Source organism: Psittacula echo, assembly GCF_963264785.1.
Source record: "Psittacula echo genome assembly, chromosome: 5".
Taxonomy (NCBI): domain Eukaryota; kingdom Metazoa; phylum Chordata; class Aves; order Psittaciformes; family Psittacidae; genus Psittacula; species Psittacula echo.
Genome location: NC_137739.1, coordinates 27,390,467 through 27,407,967, shown reverse-complemented (window position 1 = coordinate 27,407,967; position 17,501 = coordinate 27,390,467). Strand labels below are relative to the sequence as shown.

Below are 17,501 nucleotides of genomic sequence, written 5' to 3'. Positions count from 1 at the left end.
TTTTTCTGTATTACATTATCAACCAAGAAACTACATTAAAACTCACAGTGGTGAGATCATAGAATAGTTAGGGTTGGAAAGGACTTTAAGATCATCTAGCTCCAACCCCCCTGCCATGGGCAGGGACACCTTACACTAGACCATGTCACCCAAGGCTCTGTCCAGCCTGGCTTTGAATACTGCCAGGGATGGAACATTTACAACTTCCTTGGGCAACCTGTTCCAGTGCCCTTATATCTAACCTGAACGTCCCCTGTCTTAGCTTGAACCAATTACCCCTTGTCCTATCACCAGAGTCCTTAATGAAGAGTCCCTTCCCAGCATCCCTATAGCCCCCTTTCAGATACTGGAAGGCTGCTATGAGGTCTCCACGCAGCCTTCTCTTCTCCAGGCTGAACAGTCCCAACTTTCTCAGCCTATCTTCATATGGGAGGTGCTCCAGTCCCCTGATCATCCTCGTGGCCCTCCTCTGGGCCTATTCCAACAGCTCCATGTCCTTTTTATGTTGAGGACACCACAACTGCACACAATACTCCAAGTGAGGTCTCACGAGAGCAGAGTAGAGGGGCAGGATCATCTCCTTCAACCTGCTGGTCACGCTCCTTTTGATGCAGTCCAGGCTACGGGTGGCTTTCTGGGCTGTGAGCACACACTAAAGCTGGCTCATGTTGAGTTTCCCATTGATAACACCCCCAAGTCCTTCTCCACAGGGCTGCTCTGAATCTCTCCTCTGCCCAACCTGTAATGCCTGGGATTGTCCTGACCCAGGTGTAGGACCTTGTACTTGGCTTGCTTGAACTTCATGAGGCTGTCATTGGCCCACCTCTCAAGTGTGTCAAGGTCCCTCTGGATGTCATCTCTCCAGCAAGCAACTGAGATAAGCAAGTTGTTAACAGAAGCAAGAGCCAAGACTGAGAAACCAAAACCCACTTTCATTCAGTAGTGAAGTTATATTGCAAGTACAGCTTAATATTTATTTCCTCTTTGTAAATGTGTGTTACTTCAAAGACCCACTGTAGTAAAAATACATAAAAGAGCAGTATTCAGAAATCTGTTATGTTTTCTGATTCTGGCTGTGAGATGTTATGGTTTCAATAATGAATTCCAAAAGATATTGCAACTATATACAGTGAGTTGAGGGAATTCCCAAGGTGGAGCAAGCCAATGTTTAGTATAAACAAACAGTGGGAAATGTTACAATGCAAGGGTCTGTGCCTCATTCATCAGGTAAGCTCAAACCAAACCAAATAAATGCTTAGAGGAAGAATGCAAAACCCCGTACATGATCAAAATCTGGGTTGCTTTTCCTATAGCCTCATCAGTAACAAATAGTGACTATCACAGAGCTGCTGCTCCTCTACAAGTTCCTGGAACTCACCAGTCTGCTAAATTATTACCTTCTGCTGTATGAAGCAAGACATAGCTGTCTCCTGAGACAATTTTTAACCAAACCCTCGGAAACAGGTGGTTCAGATTGTGGTTCCTCCACTATACCAGAGATTTGGGTATTTAATCTCATTCAAAGTGTTCACATTTTTCAGTCAATGCTAGACCAGCCTGTGGCAGATACTTTTATCTGCTTTTAAACTCATTTAATCCCTGAGTATCATGATATGGAAGTCAAGAAACTTGTAGAAAAATATGTGAAAGTTTACATCAAGAACAATCAACTCCACCCTGCAGAAAAGGTGAGAACTAGAGCTTGGTTTACTATTATGAAATTATTTCTTTTTTTCTGTCTAGGATAATATATGCAATGATTCTTACAGAAAGAAAATTCAGGAATACTCTCCCCAATGCAAAAGACCTGGAGACTTAAATTCTAGAGACTCGGAATTCATCTCTACTGTTTCAGTCTCCAAATCATACACCTGGCATATTTTAATTCTTTCATATTTAATGTACTCCTGTAGTTATCCTTTTGGATCACTAATTTAATGACTGTGTGCAGATATTTCACATTGATTTTTCCCCCCGCTGATAGTAGAACTGATCAGTACTTCAGAAAGAGAATTTTCATTTAGGTGCTTGGATGCAACTGCATTCACCCCCTTTGTGGGGGTGCACAGCATCCATGCTTCTTTGAAACCAGCACATACTACTGTGTACTGTTCGAAAGTTTAATGCAGGTATATAATGTTATGGCCATATAATTACTAGGCTTAAGGACACAAGTAAATAGTTTGAGTCCTTTCTCCCTCCCTCCCATCATATGTCACTTGAGGACTGTGTTTCTACCCGCAATGTCTCAGCCCCCCTCCTCCATGAAAACCCTGAGGAGTTTAAAATTTGAAAATGTAATTGGATAGAAACATTATTTTCATTCACTGCTGTGAGGAAGCTTTACTAAGAAATCTAAAGTATGAGATTTCACTATGAACTGGAAATTCATTCCCACCCCCCAATTTGCAAACCATTAGTGATTGAACGTTTCACATCAGAGTAAAAATGCATTACTTTCATGTGCTTACAAGCATTAAGAAGACAGACTCAGTTTCAGTGATAAAATGCTGGGAAAGGGAATGTAGAGAATGCAGACAAGAGCAAAGTACTGCAAAGTTCTGAGCACTTGTTAAGCAAAACTACATCCTTGCATACATCTCAGAGTAAGCAGTTTACTAAATATCCCGATGTGCTTATATTGAGATCACAGAATCATAGAACAGCTAGGGTTGAAAAGGACCTTAAGATCATCTAGTTCCAATCCCCCTGCAATGGGCAGGGACACCTCACACTAAACCATGTCACCTAAGGCCTCATCCAACCTGGCCTTGAACACCATCAGGAATGGAGCATTCACAACCTCCCTGGGCAACCCATTCCAGTGCCTCACCACCCTCACAGTAAAGAATTCCTTCCTTAGATCCAATCTAAACTTCTCCTGTTTAAGTTTGAACCCATTACCCCTTGTCCTGTCACTACAGTCCCTGATGAAGAGTCTACCCCCAGCATCCTTGTAGGCCCCCTTCAGATACTGGAAGGCTGCTATGAGGTCTCCATGCAGCCTTCTCTTCTCCAGGCTGAACAGCCCCAACTTTCTCAGCCTGTCTTCATTCGTAGAGATTCCACAGCCTCCTGAAATACTTTTTAGGTTTTAGACCTTTTCATTTTTTTTTTTTTTTATTTTTTAAATAAAGAGATACAGGATTAAAAAGAAAAATAAACACAACAAAATACAAGTTCTATGCAACATCAAGGTTACGTAAGTATAGCTTAATTTTAATATAAAAAGCTTAATAATTGCATTCATTAATTTTAAGAAAACTATAAACAGGCTTTGCCTATAAATACAAGTACAAAAAAATCGTGAGACACGGCTAAAGCCTTTTAAGACTGTTTCTTTCAAAATGCATTGCTATTGATTGCTTAAAAAGCTGTCAAATTCCTGTAAAATGCTGCAACACTGCAGCCGAGGAGCTACTTTTCTAAGAGCTTGTAAAAACACCTTTTAATCTAAAAGCTTTAGTAAGCACGTCAGTCAGCTAAACAATTCAAACGATCTGATCACCAGTCAGCATGTCTTCAACAGTAAAGGCAACGAAACAAAGGTTGGGCTATTGTTTCAGGGTAAGCCCCGAGGAGAACTTAGAATAAAGGACCACTTTCCTTACTTAGCTCACTACTACTCTAGCTTTCCTGAAATGTTTTCGTCTTCAGAACACATTCACAAAACACGTTTTTTACAAATGCCATACTTTTAATTAAACCTTCATGGTTTAATTAAATTTAATTTGCAGTGGTTTTGCACTGGTGGGTCACTAAATTCAGTGACCTAAACTAAGAATTGCTTAATTCAATCTAAAGCAAAATAAGTCAACAGGATATCTCCAGAAATACTAATATGGTAAATGCGTTTAACACTGAACTCCCACAAAAATAGTGGACATAAGTATCTAACAAATGGTTATGCAAAGTGATACAGATAAGGTTCTAATTTTGAGTCTTTATGACTCAGTTTATCACTGTACATGAGAAAAGCAGGTCACATTTGCACACAATATTTCACATTAATTTTCAAACATGTACTTATAAAGTCCACAAATAGCACCAATTTTTGCACGAATGGTGAGCACTTTGAAGGATAGGATTGTAGTTTAGAACTTTTTATAAATTGAAGAAAGCTCTGCACTTAGAACAAAATGCAGACAGAAAATGAGGTATCACAACATAGGCAGCAACACATCCAGGAAAGGATTTAAGACTTTTATCCTTGGACCTCCTGACCAATGCTGTGATGCTCCTGCAATAGAGACACGTTTAGTACGTTTAGAGGATTCTGCATGGAGACAAGTGAAGAAATTATGATGCTCCCAAGGATTATTTTATCTGAATTCTATATCATTCTACACTGAGGGTCCAGACTGACTGTTGTGTGCAATTCTGGGGGTTATAAATAAGACTGAACTCTCAGCTGCAGAAATGGAAGAAAATTAAAAAAAGATTCCCTACAATGAAAATATGGAAATTTTAACAAGAAAGAAGCAGAGTGTATGCGAAGTTGGAGAGAGAACAGGGGAAACTTCATAATAACTGTCTCAAAATATCAAGCAAATTCTTAATTTAGGAAGAAAATATTATGAGAGCAATATAACCACTATAAATAAAGTTCCAGTTTAGACATTATTAAAAGCTCTATAAAGTTGTCCTTACATCTTCCATAAAATATAACACTGTGAAGTGCTTGAACAGGCCACATGAAGAGATGAAGTTTTTGGTGGTGCTGAACACCTCTTCAGAACAGATTCAGAAAATATCCACCAAGAGTTCTCTTGGAATATTTATTTTTCCTCATAAAACATGGGAGATAGACGAGAGGAGGGCCAGAACTACATTGCTAGCATTCTATGTTATTTACCAGACTCAATCTATTACACTGCATACATATGATGATTAAGAAGGCCAGTTTAGGTACTATCCTATAGACAATCAGTGCTTGATTGTAGCCCTAGAGAATAATCGCCTTCAAACAATTTGCAGACTGTTGATAAACATTACAAAAGAGACAGATCAGCAATCTGCATGACAACAGTTGGGAATGGCTTGTGTAAAGAAGCCAATGGGACATGATAACCAAAGCTTTCACAGTGTGCACTGTGCCCCCGAGTTCTACAATTACTACTGGTCTAAGAGCTGTGTTATTATATCCCCAAACTTCTATGATTGAATTTGGTATCTTTAACTCCCCAACCATATTTAATTTAGCTATTTAACATACGTTTCCACATTTGTAGGAGACAGTATCAGTTGATTGTTTTAGAGACAAATTGTGTACTGGGTGTGCTGCAAGGACAAAGAAAAAGAAGTGTCAAAGCATTAAATAAACAAACAGTAGTAAAACCAGATTTAAAAGCCTCAACTTTCTCAGAGGAAAACAGTTTTAGGACAGCAGAATCCAAACTACATTTCTCTAAGAGTCTCTGCTCCATGGCAAGTATAAAGGTAACCAGAAGTAGTAAACAAACAGACAAACAAACAAAACAAACAAACAAACAAAACCCCACCAGAAAACAAAACCCCCAGATACCTGTCTGTCCAAGGAGTTTTTAACAGCTGTGCTATTTATAGGACCAAGACCCTGCAGCTTAATGATTAATGAAGATTGACTGTTCCTGCTGACTTGCCGTGTCAGACAGGAGTAAATGAACCATGAGAAGGTTGTAAAAAGCAGAGCAAAGCCCTTGCAGGGGCAAGTCATGACAGCTGCTTACTGCAGGGTCATCCTTTGCAATGGGCTGCAGCACTCGACCTGCTGCAGCATGACCACAACTGCTAAAAACAGTGTTCTTCCAGCCCGAGTGTACCATGTCCACATCAGTCACTGAGATGTCACCCCTCATTTAACACCTTGCTGGTCTAGCATGTGCCCCTCTCCAGTGCTTTGAGCCACCACATTTGTTGATCAGTTTAAAACTCTATAGCTCTGCAAAACAGAAGCCACAGCCCCAACAGAATCTTGACCTGACTGCAAAGCATGGATTCAGGTTTTCCCCACAAAAAACATTACAACACGCACTTCATGACTTGAAAGTGATGCTCACAGGCTTGAAAATACAGTGGATTACAGTCTGTAAGGCATGGGGGAAAGTTTATGTTTTTTGTGGTAAACTTTCATTTCTTTCTGTCCTGGTTATACTGCAAAGTCTTGTTAACATGAATAAAGCACTCTGTTTCATGCAGTGCATTCACATGCTTTGCCTTGACTATCATTTGAAGAGTTTATGTGTCTCCTCATGGAGGCAGAGGTTTATGCCAGTAGTCCAGTAGTAGCATTTAGTTTCGCATTTAGTTTCTTGCCACTATTAAGGAATTTTCACTGTTCTGTTCCGCTGGGTAATTCACTGAATAACATTTTCTCCATCTGAGCACAGGAAAAATGTAACAGTGAGCAATGTGAAAGTTATTGCACACACAGGTTTTAATTCCTCTGCACAGCTGCTCAGACACCACGAGGACCTCCACATTATAATAATAACAGTGCAAACCCTTGAACTAAACATTTTTCCTTCTCTAGTTCCTAGCCACAACACAAGAGACATCAGTATTCATCATTGTAAGCATTCATTGGGTACTCCAGTATGAATCTTAACTCTTCATCAAGACTGGCAGACACTACCTGAGTGAACTTCAGTTAATTGTGCTGATGTGGGGTGAGCACAGTGAGAGCCTTTGAAACTCTCATCCACCAATAAGATACAGGCCTCCAACTAGACTCCGCCCCATAGACTACAACTCTCTGGCTTCTCTCCTTCAGCCAGTTCGCAGTCCACCTCACTACCTGATCATCCAGACCACACTTCCTCAATTTAGCTATGAGGATGCTGTGGGAGACTGTGTCAAATGCTTTGCTGAAGTCAAGGTAGACCACATCCACCGCTCTGCCATCATCCATCCACTGTGTTATTTCCTCATAAAAGGCTATGAGGTTGATCAAGCACGACTTCCCCTTGGTAAAGCCATGTTGACTGCCCCTCATAACCCTCTTATCCTTGATATGCCTTGAGATGGCATCAAGGATAAGGTGTTCCATCACTTTCCCAGGGATGGAGGTGCGGCTGACCGGTCTATAGTTACCCGGGTCCTCCTTCTTGCCCTTTTTGAAGACTGGAGTGACATTTGCTTTCCTCCAGTCCTCAGGCACCTCTCCCGTTTCCCAAGACTTGGTAAAGATGATGGAGAGTGGCCAAGCATGACTTCCCCTTGGTAAAGCCATGTTGACTGCCCCTCATAACCTTCTTATCCTTGATATGCCTTAAGATGGCACCAAGGATAAGGTGTTCCACCACTTTCCCAGGGATGGAGGTGAGGCTGACCGGTCTATAGTTACCTGGGTCCTCCTTCTTGCCCTACAAACCTACATCATTTATACCTACTTTCAGAAATATGAACTGTATTCTCAATTTCCAGAATTCCTTTCATGCAATGTGATCTTGAATTAACTGGAAACACTATTATGTGAATCATCACTCTGGATTCTGATCATTTTAATAAGGATAAACAACATTTCATCCCACTGAATGTGTTCATTAAGTAAAATACTACAGAGCATCAATAAAACAACAGAATCTAATTTATGACTGATAAAGTAGTAAATATAGCTGTGGCAAACACTTCTCAGAGTCATAATCTACATCTGAATGGACAAAAATATCTAGGCAAAGAAATACAAAAAGCAAAATGTGAACAAAGCAATTTTCATATTCAGTTTGGATAACAAATGCAGGTCTCCTAGCCTCTAGTTCAAAAAATTAATGCTTATTTTTAACTAAGAATGTGGAAAGGCAAGATGAATTCAAGGCACAAAAGTCTTGACCTCTTTAAGAGGCTGCATGGAAAATGAAATATGCCCTGTTATTCTCACATCAACTTCCACAAATATTTGTGCTTACGCAACATTGCCTGCATCCTGCTGTGTGTATAACATCACCCTTTGAGTCAAGCATGCATTAAGGAAGACCCCTAGATGTGCAGGTCAGCAAAGTTCTCTCACCTGAAAACTTCCTGCATGGTCATCTTCTTTGTCACCTTCTTTTCCTTCTTTAAGGGCGATCAACGTGAATCCTCGAAAGTAAGCAGGAGTGGCAGCAGAAAGTGTCACTGAGATACAATGAACAGAGAAATAATGAAAACATAATATTAATTGGGAAATCAACACTTGCATATAATTTCAGAGTTCAACTTTAGTGTGTTTTAAGTTGGTATTCACCAGACCTAGAGCACTAACAACATGGAGCAGAGCCAACCAGAATATAAACATGTTGAGTTCAAGTTTCCACATAAACCAGAGAAGACTGGCATGATGTGAAATACCTCAGGGTTTGTGGATTTGCTTGGGTATTTTTCCCCTCAAAGCAGATTGCCAATCTGCTCAGATCTACACAAGGGTGTCATGGTTTAAACGCAGCTAGTTTAAATCCCCACCTTAGCCTTCTCCAGGCAGGATGGAGAATCAAAAGAACGTAAAACCTGCAGGTTGAGATAAGAATAGTTTAATAACTAAAGTGCAATATACTACTACTAATAATAACTAAAGTGCAATATACTACTACTAATAATAATACTAACAAGGGAAATAACAAGGGAAAATAATATAAAACTAAAAGGGAAAAAGAAAAAAACAATAAACCCAGCCACTGACTGACACCCAGCCCAACCTGAGCAGTAATCTGCCATTCCAGGTGACTCCCCCCAGTTTATATACTGGGCGTGATGTGCTGTGGTATGGAATACCCCTTTAACTAGTTTGGGTCAGGTGTCCTGTCTCTGCTCCCTGCCAGCTTCTTGTGCCCCTCCTCATTGCTAGAACATTAGAGACTGAGCAGTCCTTGGTCAGGGTTAAGTGTTACTGAGCAACAACTAAAAAACTGGTGTGTTATCAGCACTGTTCTCAGACTGAAGCTAAAACTCAGCACTGCGCCAGCTACTGGGGAGAAAATTAACTCTTATCTAAGCTGAAAGCGGAACAGAGGGTTATTGTGGTGGTGGTGGTTTGGGACTGGGGTCACACATGTTCAAGGGATCTCCTTTTTTTTTTTTTTTTTCTTCCTTGTGTGTTGCTCAGTTTCAGTTTGTGGGTTTTCTTAACGCAAGGGAACATCTCCTGAATATTTGGCTTCAGCTTTTGTCCTGCTCTTAGCCCAGACAAGCATATAGGCATTTCAGCACATTTCAGAGCTTCAGCAGGAAGTTTCTTTAGCTGTAAAGCAAGATGACCACATTGTCTGCTCCAGCTCAGCACTCCAGCTGGTGGAGATGGTCACTCTAGAACTACCCTTCCTCTCCCTTAACCTCAGGGCAGAGGAGGACACAGAGTGCAACTCATAGCTGAAGCTGTTCTCTAAAGATTGCGCTGGCAGCTCTGGTTTCCCAAAACATGCTACACATCAGCAATCCCCCTTCTTCACATACCAGTCACAGAATCATAGAATCATAGAATAGTTAGGGTTGGAAAGGACCTTGAGATCATCTAGTTCCAACCCCCCTGCCATGGGCAGGGATACCCTACACTAAACCATGCCACCCAAGGCCTCATCCAACCTGGCCTTGAACACCGCCAAGGATGGAGCATTCACAACCTCCCTGGGCAACCCATTCCAGTGCCTCACCACCCTCTCAGTAAAGAATTTCTTCCTTAGATCCAATCTAAACTTCCCTTGTTTAAGTTTGAACCCGTTACCCCTTGTCCTGTCACTACAGTCCCTAGTGAAGAGTCCCTCCCCAGCATCCTTGTAGGCCCCCTTCAGATACTGGAAGGCTGCTATGAGGTCTCCACGCAGCCTTCTCTTCTCCAGGCTGAACAGCCCCAACTTTCTCAGCCTGTCTCCATACGGGAGGTGCTCCAGTCCCCTGATCATCCTCGTGGCCCTCCTCTGGACTTGTTCCAACAGTTCCATGTCCTTTTTATGTGGAGGACACCAGAACTGCACACAATACTCCAAGTGAGGTCTCACAAGAACAGAGTAGAGGGGCAGGATCACCTCCTTCGACCTGCTGGTCATGCTCCTTTTGATGCAGCCCAGGATACGGTTGGCTTTCTGGGCTGTGAGTGCACACTGCCGGCTCATGTTCATGCCCTGTCCAGGAGGGTGTCACTAGAGCCACCAGCAGAGAACAAGTAACATGATGCTGACTAATCTGATTTTGCCGCACTCAGGACCAGGATCACATCTGTCCTTCTCTGCTAGAGCAAGATACATTTGTATGGTTTTCCCATTTGCCATCATCAGTACCTAGGCACCACCAGCAACAGTCAAGTGACACCAGCTGCAACCCTTTATAACACTATCAGAAAGATGGAACAAGGCAAAGCTTTGAGGCAGGACTTTTGGGAGAGTTTTAAAATTACTGAATCCTTTTCAACACCTTTTAGGAATCCTTTTCTGAAAGAGAGGTAAATATTAGGGAAAAGGTCTTTTTGAACTAAGACAGACAGAAAACCAGACTACTGATGCTTTTAAGTAGCTTTTACTTTAAGCACAATGCAGGCAGCGCTGCTTGTAGTGCACTATTGTCACACTCTCAAACCCTGACTGGCACAATAAAAACTGAAGACCACCCAGACCTTTCATACAACTACCAGTGCTGCTTCATAAGAGAGTATTCACAGAAGACTCCTCCTCACACAAATATTATTTGTCCAATTTCACACACTTTAGCAGCTCTATCTGAATGCAAATCCACAGCCAGCCCCTCAGTTACAGTAACTGGCAACAGCACACTGCTCAACTCAACAAGCACAAATGCATCACATTTGCTTGAACATCAATTCTTAGAAACTAATTGCCATAAAGGTATTTTACATTAAACAAGTTTTTCCATGTATTACATATAACTCAAAACTCTGAATCACTGAGTAAAAGATTACACCAGAAACAATTATGCAAACAGAGAATCCAGCTGTGAATTGACTCAACAGTTTTCGTTATTTTCCTCACAAATTTACAGATCAAACCGACCAGCCTTCAAATTTCTAAACAAACACCTACCTATAAACCAGAGGACATATGAAATGCTACAAAAACATCAGGAAAGAAGAAAGAAAAAAGAAGACAGGAAGGTCATTCCAAAGCCTGACTCATAGTTTTTGCATGCCTAAGGTTAGCAATACTCATGCTGCGGTTGCACAGTCGTTTAAACCCAGAATAAATTTCTGCTTCTCCCACCACAAATGATCCTGCCCTTCCCTGTGGTGCACTGCTCCTCCAGCACCCGCATCCAGGCAGCTCTGCTGTCAGCAGGACCAGGGAACACATCCAGCCTAAAGAGAGAACAAATCATTGGAGACTCGAGCGGGATCCAGCCCCTGAGCAGCCACTGCTGCTGAGAAACAGGACACCCAGAGACTGGGAAAGGACCAGAGGGGTGATGGACTGCAGGAGCAGAGCGAACCCAAGTGAGATGTTGGTGTGACTTGTTGAGGATTTTAGTGTCTGTGCAACCTCAGCTCAAGGATATCAACATGAATATGTGCTTTGGTGGCCCCTGAGCTAGACCGGAGCAGATGTTAACAAACACCCAAGCTAAAAAGATTTCTGTCAGTTCTCTGAATTACCCGGTGTGCTCAGACACCACCGCAGTGCAGGGCTCATATTTGAGGCACTCCTAAGTACACAGCCTTGTTTTGGTGATTCTGTAGGCACTGGCTCTGAACTGATTATTTCAGCCCAGGATAAGGCTCGCATTGCACAGTCAGCAGTGGGAAGCTGTCAGGCTACATCTGGTTTCCACAAGAGAGAGCGGCTCCTCCTCCCTAGGAGTTGAGAGTTCTTCCTGAGCTAAACTCTGCCCTTTAACAGACCAGCTGAGCACTGCTCACACTGTACTCACATTAACTAACATCCACTGAACAATATGAACTTCCTGTAAAGATCAGCTACATCTCAGTGCAAGTTTCAAAGTTAAAGATTATGCTTTAAGGGGAAGATTACACATTAACAATTACTTCGGTCTGTTTCCACCCCCTCCAGCAAATCTCTGATTACAAGTTGCATTTTGGCAGACACCTTCAACACACTCCTCCTTCCCCAGTCTCCCCAGCTAAAGGTGGGGTGATCAAAGCAATTTTTCATTTGGTTTCAGGCATGAAATTTGACTTTCTACAACCTACACAACAGCACATCCTGCACTGTATATCATACAAGTACCAACAAATACACTTTTAATATCTGCTTTTATTCATAATCTGTGAAACTTGAGAATCGCTAAAATATTTACAGGATGACTGTTTATATGCAAAGTATAGAAAAGAGGGTTTGCATTTTGCGGGGGAAGAGAGATGGAAAGAAAAAGGTTCAACATCCCTTAGAAGTCCCCAAACCAGTGCAATGGAGCATGCAAGCTTAAATGAGCTTTTCCTTGAAAACTGAGGTGAACAAACCTACAAGTGGAAATTCCATTAAAAAAAAAAAAAAAAATAGACAGCATCCGTATACAAGGTATATCTAAGGACTACACTAGTCAAATCTTTGTTTTCTTCATCAGAATAATATGTTAATTATATGGCGGAAACCATGTCCATTGCATGTTAGCACATGAAATGGACACACTGCTGCCTTTTTTTAGAAGCAATTTCATTTATATTTTAATAGGATCAAATTTATCTCATTTTTCATGGAAAACTCATGCAATCATTAATCTAACTCTACAGAACAATAAAGCTATGACTGAGTACTTTCAAAGATCATTACCCCACGACACCATCTAAACCTAAAGCTCACTTGTGTCCTTTGAATGCAACAGGAACTTTGACCTTCAGTAAAGCAAGAGCAGCTACATCAGGGTCTAAGTTAACCAGCAGGTAGGAGAGAACTTCCACCCCAGGATTGTATGCCCACAAACCTGGTACTACAGGAGGATTTGCCCACCACATGCATTTGGCTGCCAGCTGCACGAGGGGAGATGCAACATACTGCAGCCTGAAAGACCAGGCAGATGAAGGTCCCTTGCAGACTACAGCATCAGAAGTCCCAAATAAGATGTTAGAAATCAGTCATGTCACCAACCCTGTGGGACACCACAAAGCCCATAGCCACTGTTGCTTTGTTAGACATAAGGGAGAAAAGGAAGACAACTCCTCAGCCCTGCAGGTACCTCATTTTGAATTGTCTGAGAGAGCAGAACGTGTTTTTATTTACTGCCACCAGTGTGTGCAGACCAGAGGAGGCACATACTCATTCAAATAGGTTATTCAGTGCTCAGGGCCATTTTCTTCTATCACAGCTTCAGAGATGTAGAAAACCAAGGCTTTCATACACACAGATCCACCTGAGATTTCCCTTTAGGGCAAACAGATCCTGCTTCATCTAAAGGCAAGTAGCTACAGGAAAGCCATAGAAATTTCCCCAAAGACAAATGGCAGTTGTGAACTGTGATCATCTGACTCCCCCATGGCAAGAGTGCTGCAGTGTTCCCTCCAGTCACTATAGCTTGAGGATCTCACATGAGTGTCTCATCAACCAATGATCAAGAGAGTCACGAACATAAATGGATTCCTCTATACCGTCGACTTGGTGGAGCACAGCATTTCTATGTACAGTTAAATCCTGTGTTCTCCACCTGGCATACACATTAGTTTATTCCAGGAGCCTGCTAGGGAATGTGCCAAGGATCCAGATTGCGTTAAATCAAGTGGGGGCCATAGAAACAGGCACATTTGGCTCCAACACAACAACGGTTGTGCAAAACTTCTCAGTGTTGTACATCTAGTAATTTATAGATAAAAACCCCACAAACCTCCTGCCTTTTTTTTTTTTTTTTTTATCATTAGTTGGGTTTTCTAGGTCTTGTATGAGACAGTAATAGAGTTGCAGTTGTACTGCACAAATTCCTTTGGGAATGAGCTCTGAAACTTCCTCTAATGCTGTTCAGTTAAACTGTTGCCATAGATAATGTGTACATTATGGTAACATTTAGTTCTTTCTACCATTTAGGAAGTGTTGCGAAAGGTCTGTCTAGATAATCTTCTGAGTACTTCAATCCTAAGTACCAAAATCTTGAGCACATATTTGGTCTACATTTTTACTTTTTACTATTATCTGTAATTTTCTCACTGCCAAGAAGCTACAATATACTAATATGATCTTATTAATTGGGTTCCTAAAGCCAAGACCTAGTATCTCTACAAAATCAGTTCCACTAATTCATTTGGGGGTTTCCTTCCCCCTACGGCTCCACACAATAGAAACCTCTTCTGTAGATGACTGAAAATATTCAACAATGCTTTTACAGAAGTAAACTCCAAAACTTTTCAAGAACACTCACATTTGTCACTATCAAAGAAAATGACACTTATCTTTGTCCTTCTTAGATATATCAAGCAAACATGCAAGATGAAATCTTTCAGACCCAAGGTACTAATCCTAACACCTGCAACAGTCAACCAATTTGTGGGAAATGGGCATTTCCTCACACCACATTAAAATCAAACAATTCCAGGGGGCGGGGAGGAATAAAAAGTAAAAATTAAAGTCATGCAAAGTTACAAGCTGATCCTCAAAACAGTTGATCACTGCTGCAGATGTGTTTTTCAGTCTTTAAGAGAACATGGTGTCTACGTTATGTGCATGCTTTCCTCCCTGTCTATGCTAAGGTTCCTATGTTCATGCAATGGGAAAACATTGCTCTTTACACTGAATCTAAGGAAGGTAAGAAGAAATACTTAGAAGAAAGTCTCAAAATTTGCTTTCCAAAAAGTACATATTGCCCATAAAGTACATCAGCTGTGGTACCTAAAAATGTCCACATCCTTTTCGAAGTGCTTTTGAAAGACAAAGTTAACAACGTGCTCCAAGGTTTGTTTCTAAAGGTATTATATAGTGAGGCAGGACAAGTGACCAAAAACTGCCTTTGCCTATTAACTAGAAAAACACACTGAAATGAGGTAATTTCGGGGATTGCATGTGAACAGCTCAGCAAAGAGCCGATGCCTTCATCTCTTATTATGCAGTGGTCATTAGCACCATCCCTGCCTCTTTCCTGTTTGAACCATCTGTTCATTTCCCCGGAAAAAAAGGAAAAAAATGCACGGGGGTGGGATAAACATAAGTGGAAAATGTGGGCAGTTGGCAGCGTGCTGCATCACTGTTTGCCCATATGCTAACTCATTATATTAACATTCCTATTTCAGGGCAAGAACAACTAGCTCCGAGTTTCCTTCCTGCTGAATGTTAAAGCTTCCCCTATTCACTGTGTTACATTTAAAGGGATAGGAAGAAATCTTAGAGAAGTAGGTAAACGGGGGAACAGTGTGGTTTGTGTTACATCAACTTGTGATCTTGCGCTAGCACTGAGCTGGCACAGAGAATTCATAAAAGAAAGGAAATTCCTCTTAATACTGAGTTAATGGCTGGGAGTAAAGTGATACCGTGAAATCCAACTCCCTCTCACTTGTCATGAAAGCATCCCCAATAAAGTAATGCGTGGGAATATATTACTCTGTCTTAACCCACACAGTCACACATGCACGCTAAAAGGGATATAGAGATGACAGGCAGAGACACGTTATAGTTCGAGCCCCTTGTCCTAACCACTGTCGTTCACAGGGGATGCAGAGGATGGTCAACTTACCCCGGTAACTGTTCCCAGGCTTGTAAAATTCTGGGTCGCCCTCCACCCTGAGGCTAAATTCATTGTACCCTTCCCTCCTGGTGCCTTGGGCTCGCAGGATACGACTGCAATATCCCTCGGATTTCGCGGCTTTCTCCAACGTTTCGTCAGAAAAGCCCTTCGCCACCAAGGGGAAAGTCAACGCCAGAAGCCGCAGGGCGAGAGGCTGCAGATGCGCTCCCATCCTCGGCGCTCCGCACAACTTTTGACCGGCGGGGCGGCGGCGGCGGCGCCCGCGAGTGGGGCGGCCAGGACCGGCACCGCGGGCAGCACGGGCGGGAAGGGCTCGGGCAGCCCCAGCCGGCAGCGGCCCCCAGCGTGAAGCTGCCGGGTCGGAGGGACCGGCTGGGCGGCTGCAGGGGAGAGGGAGGGGAAAAGCAGGGAGGGGGCAGAGAGGGAGGGGAGAGGGAGTGGAGGAGGAGGTACGTCTGATCTTGCCCAGAGCCCAAAGTGAAGCGCTGGTTTGTTTCAGAGCGTGTGATTAGCGACTCGGCAGTGTTTATTTAGCCTAGCTGAATTCACTGGGTTCGGCGGAGGAGCGGAGCAGGGGGACGCTGCTGTCTCCCAGACATCCAGCGGGAGAAAGGCTGCTACTCGGGCTGAGCCCTCAGACCTGAAATTAATCACCCACATTCATGCCAGAGTCTATAGTTACTGCAGGGATAACAAGCCTCGAAGAATTTCCCAACACCCTTCCACTCCCCCATCTCTCTCCAAACCAGCAGACATGATAAACATTATCAACTAACTCAGTGCAGATGGACCAAGACAACCACTTGCTCTCTGTGTGTTCAACAAGCAAGGACCATCGACTGCAGCTTCTCGGGGGTAATCATCTCAGTGTCACAGAGGAGAAAGATGCAGAGAGATAGATGTGCCAGAAACATGAGATTTTTTCCTACCCCAGCCTACAAGCATGCACACCAACGGAGCAGGCTGGGTAAGTGTACCCGTGTGTGGATGTACCTGTGTTTATGTAAGTGTGCCTGCAAGCACACCATCTACACACAACAGCTGACAACAAAGTTCACCTCAATGAACATGGGAGATATTGAAAAAACCCAGACAGATGCAAACAGGGTTAACTAGGGAGGGAGCAGGTCTCATTGTTTTGCCTTAATACAAGGCACGATGACACATAATGACTTCTTTAAAGCCACAAAAGGAGTTTATGGCAGCAGAAAACACATCAACCTAGACAGTCCGGGATCCCCAAGGCTTCAATCCCCAGGTGCTGCTCTTCTCTCCCTTTCTCTACTGCTTTATAAGTGGAAGAGAAAGTTGGAAAGGTGTGTCCTCCATCAGGACCTGGATACTTTCAGCATGCCAGGTGTACAAGAGGGCACAAACCCCTTTTTAGTCTCCAGCTCTGGGAGCATCATAGAATGGTTAGGGTTGGAAAGGACCTTAAAATCGTCTAGTTCCAACCCCTCTGCCATGGGCCAGGACACCTCGCCACCTAGACCATGTTCCTCGAGGATCTGTCCAACCTGGCCTTGAACACTGTAGCAGACTGATAAATGCAATGCATTTAAGCACAACTTCCTTGGAAATATGGGAAATAGGAAGCAGTTTCAAACCCTCTTGGTCCCAATAAGGCATTTGTTAGTATCAGATTTGCAAGATTTTGGGTTCTAAATGTCCCTTTGGAAGTTGTTTAGCAACAGCCTAGTCCTATGTGCCAAATAAAAGTGTTCCTCCAGGTCTCTGTTAGGACACCGAACATTTTACTTTCTGGAAGGATACTCACCAAGAGCTTTGCTACTGTAAGCTTGTCTGTAAACATGTAACATATAAACAAAAATATAAAGAATACAAACCAGTAGACCCTCAAAACATATGTTTAGTCATGACAAAGTCAAAAGCTAAATTCTCATCCACCTGTTATTGTATATTTAGTT

At 42.5% G+C, this 17,501-nt stretch overlaps 1 protein-coding gene across 1 annotated transcript in view; it reads right to left on the bottom strand.

Moving 5' to 3' along the window:
- The window catches only part of SPON1 (spondin 1), a gene marked incomplete at both ends in the record, with an annotated part of 193,139 nt that extends 177,355 nt beyond the window's left edge, over window positions 1-15,784 (bottom strand). Inside the window, 2 exons of the mRNA XM_080619024.1 lie at window positions 7,988-8,094; window positions 15,562-15,784. Coding sequence (XP_080475150.1) covers window positions 7,988-8,094; window positions 15,562-15,784 — 330 coding nt within the window. The remainder of the gene's footprint in view (window positions 1-7,987; window positions 8,095-15,561) is intronic.
- Window positions 15,785-17,501: the final 1,717 nt, after the last annotated feature.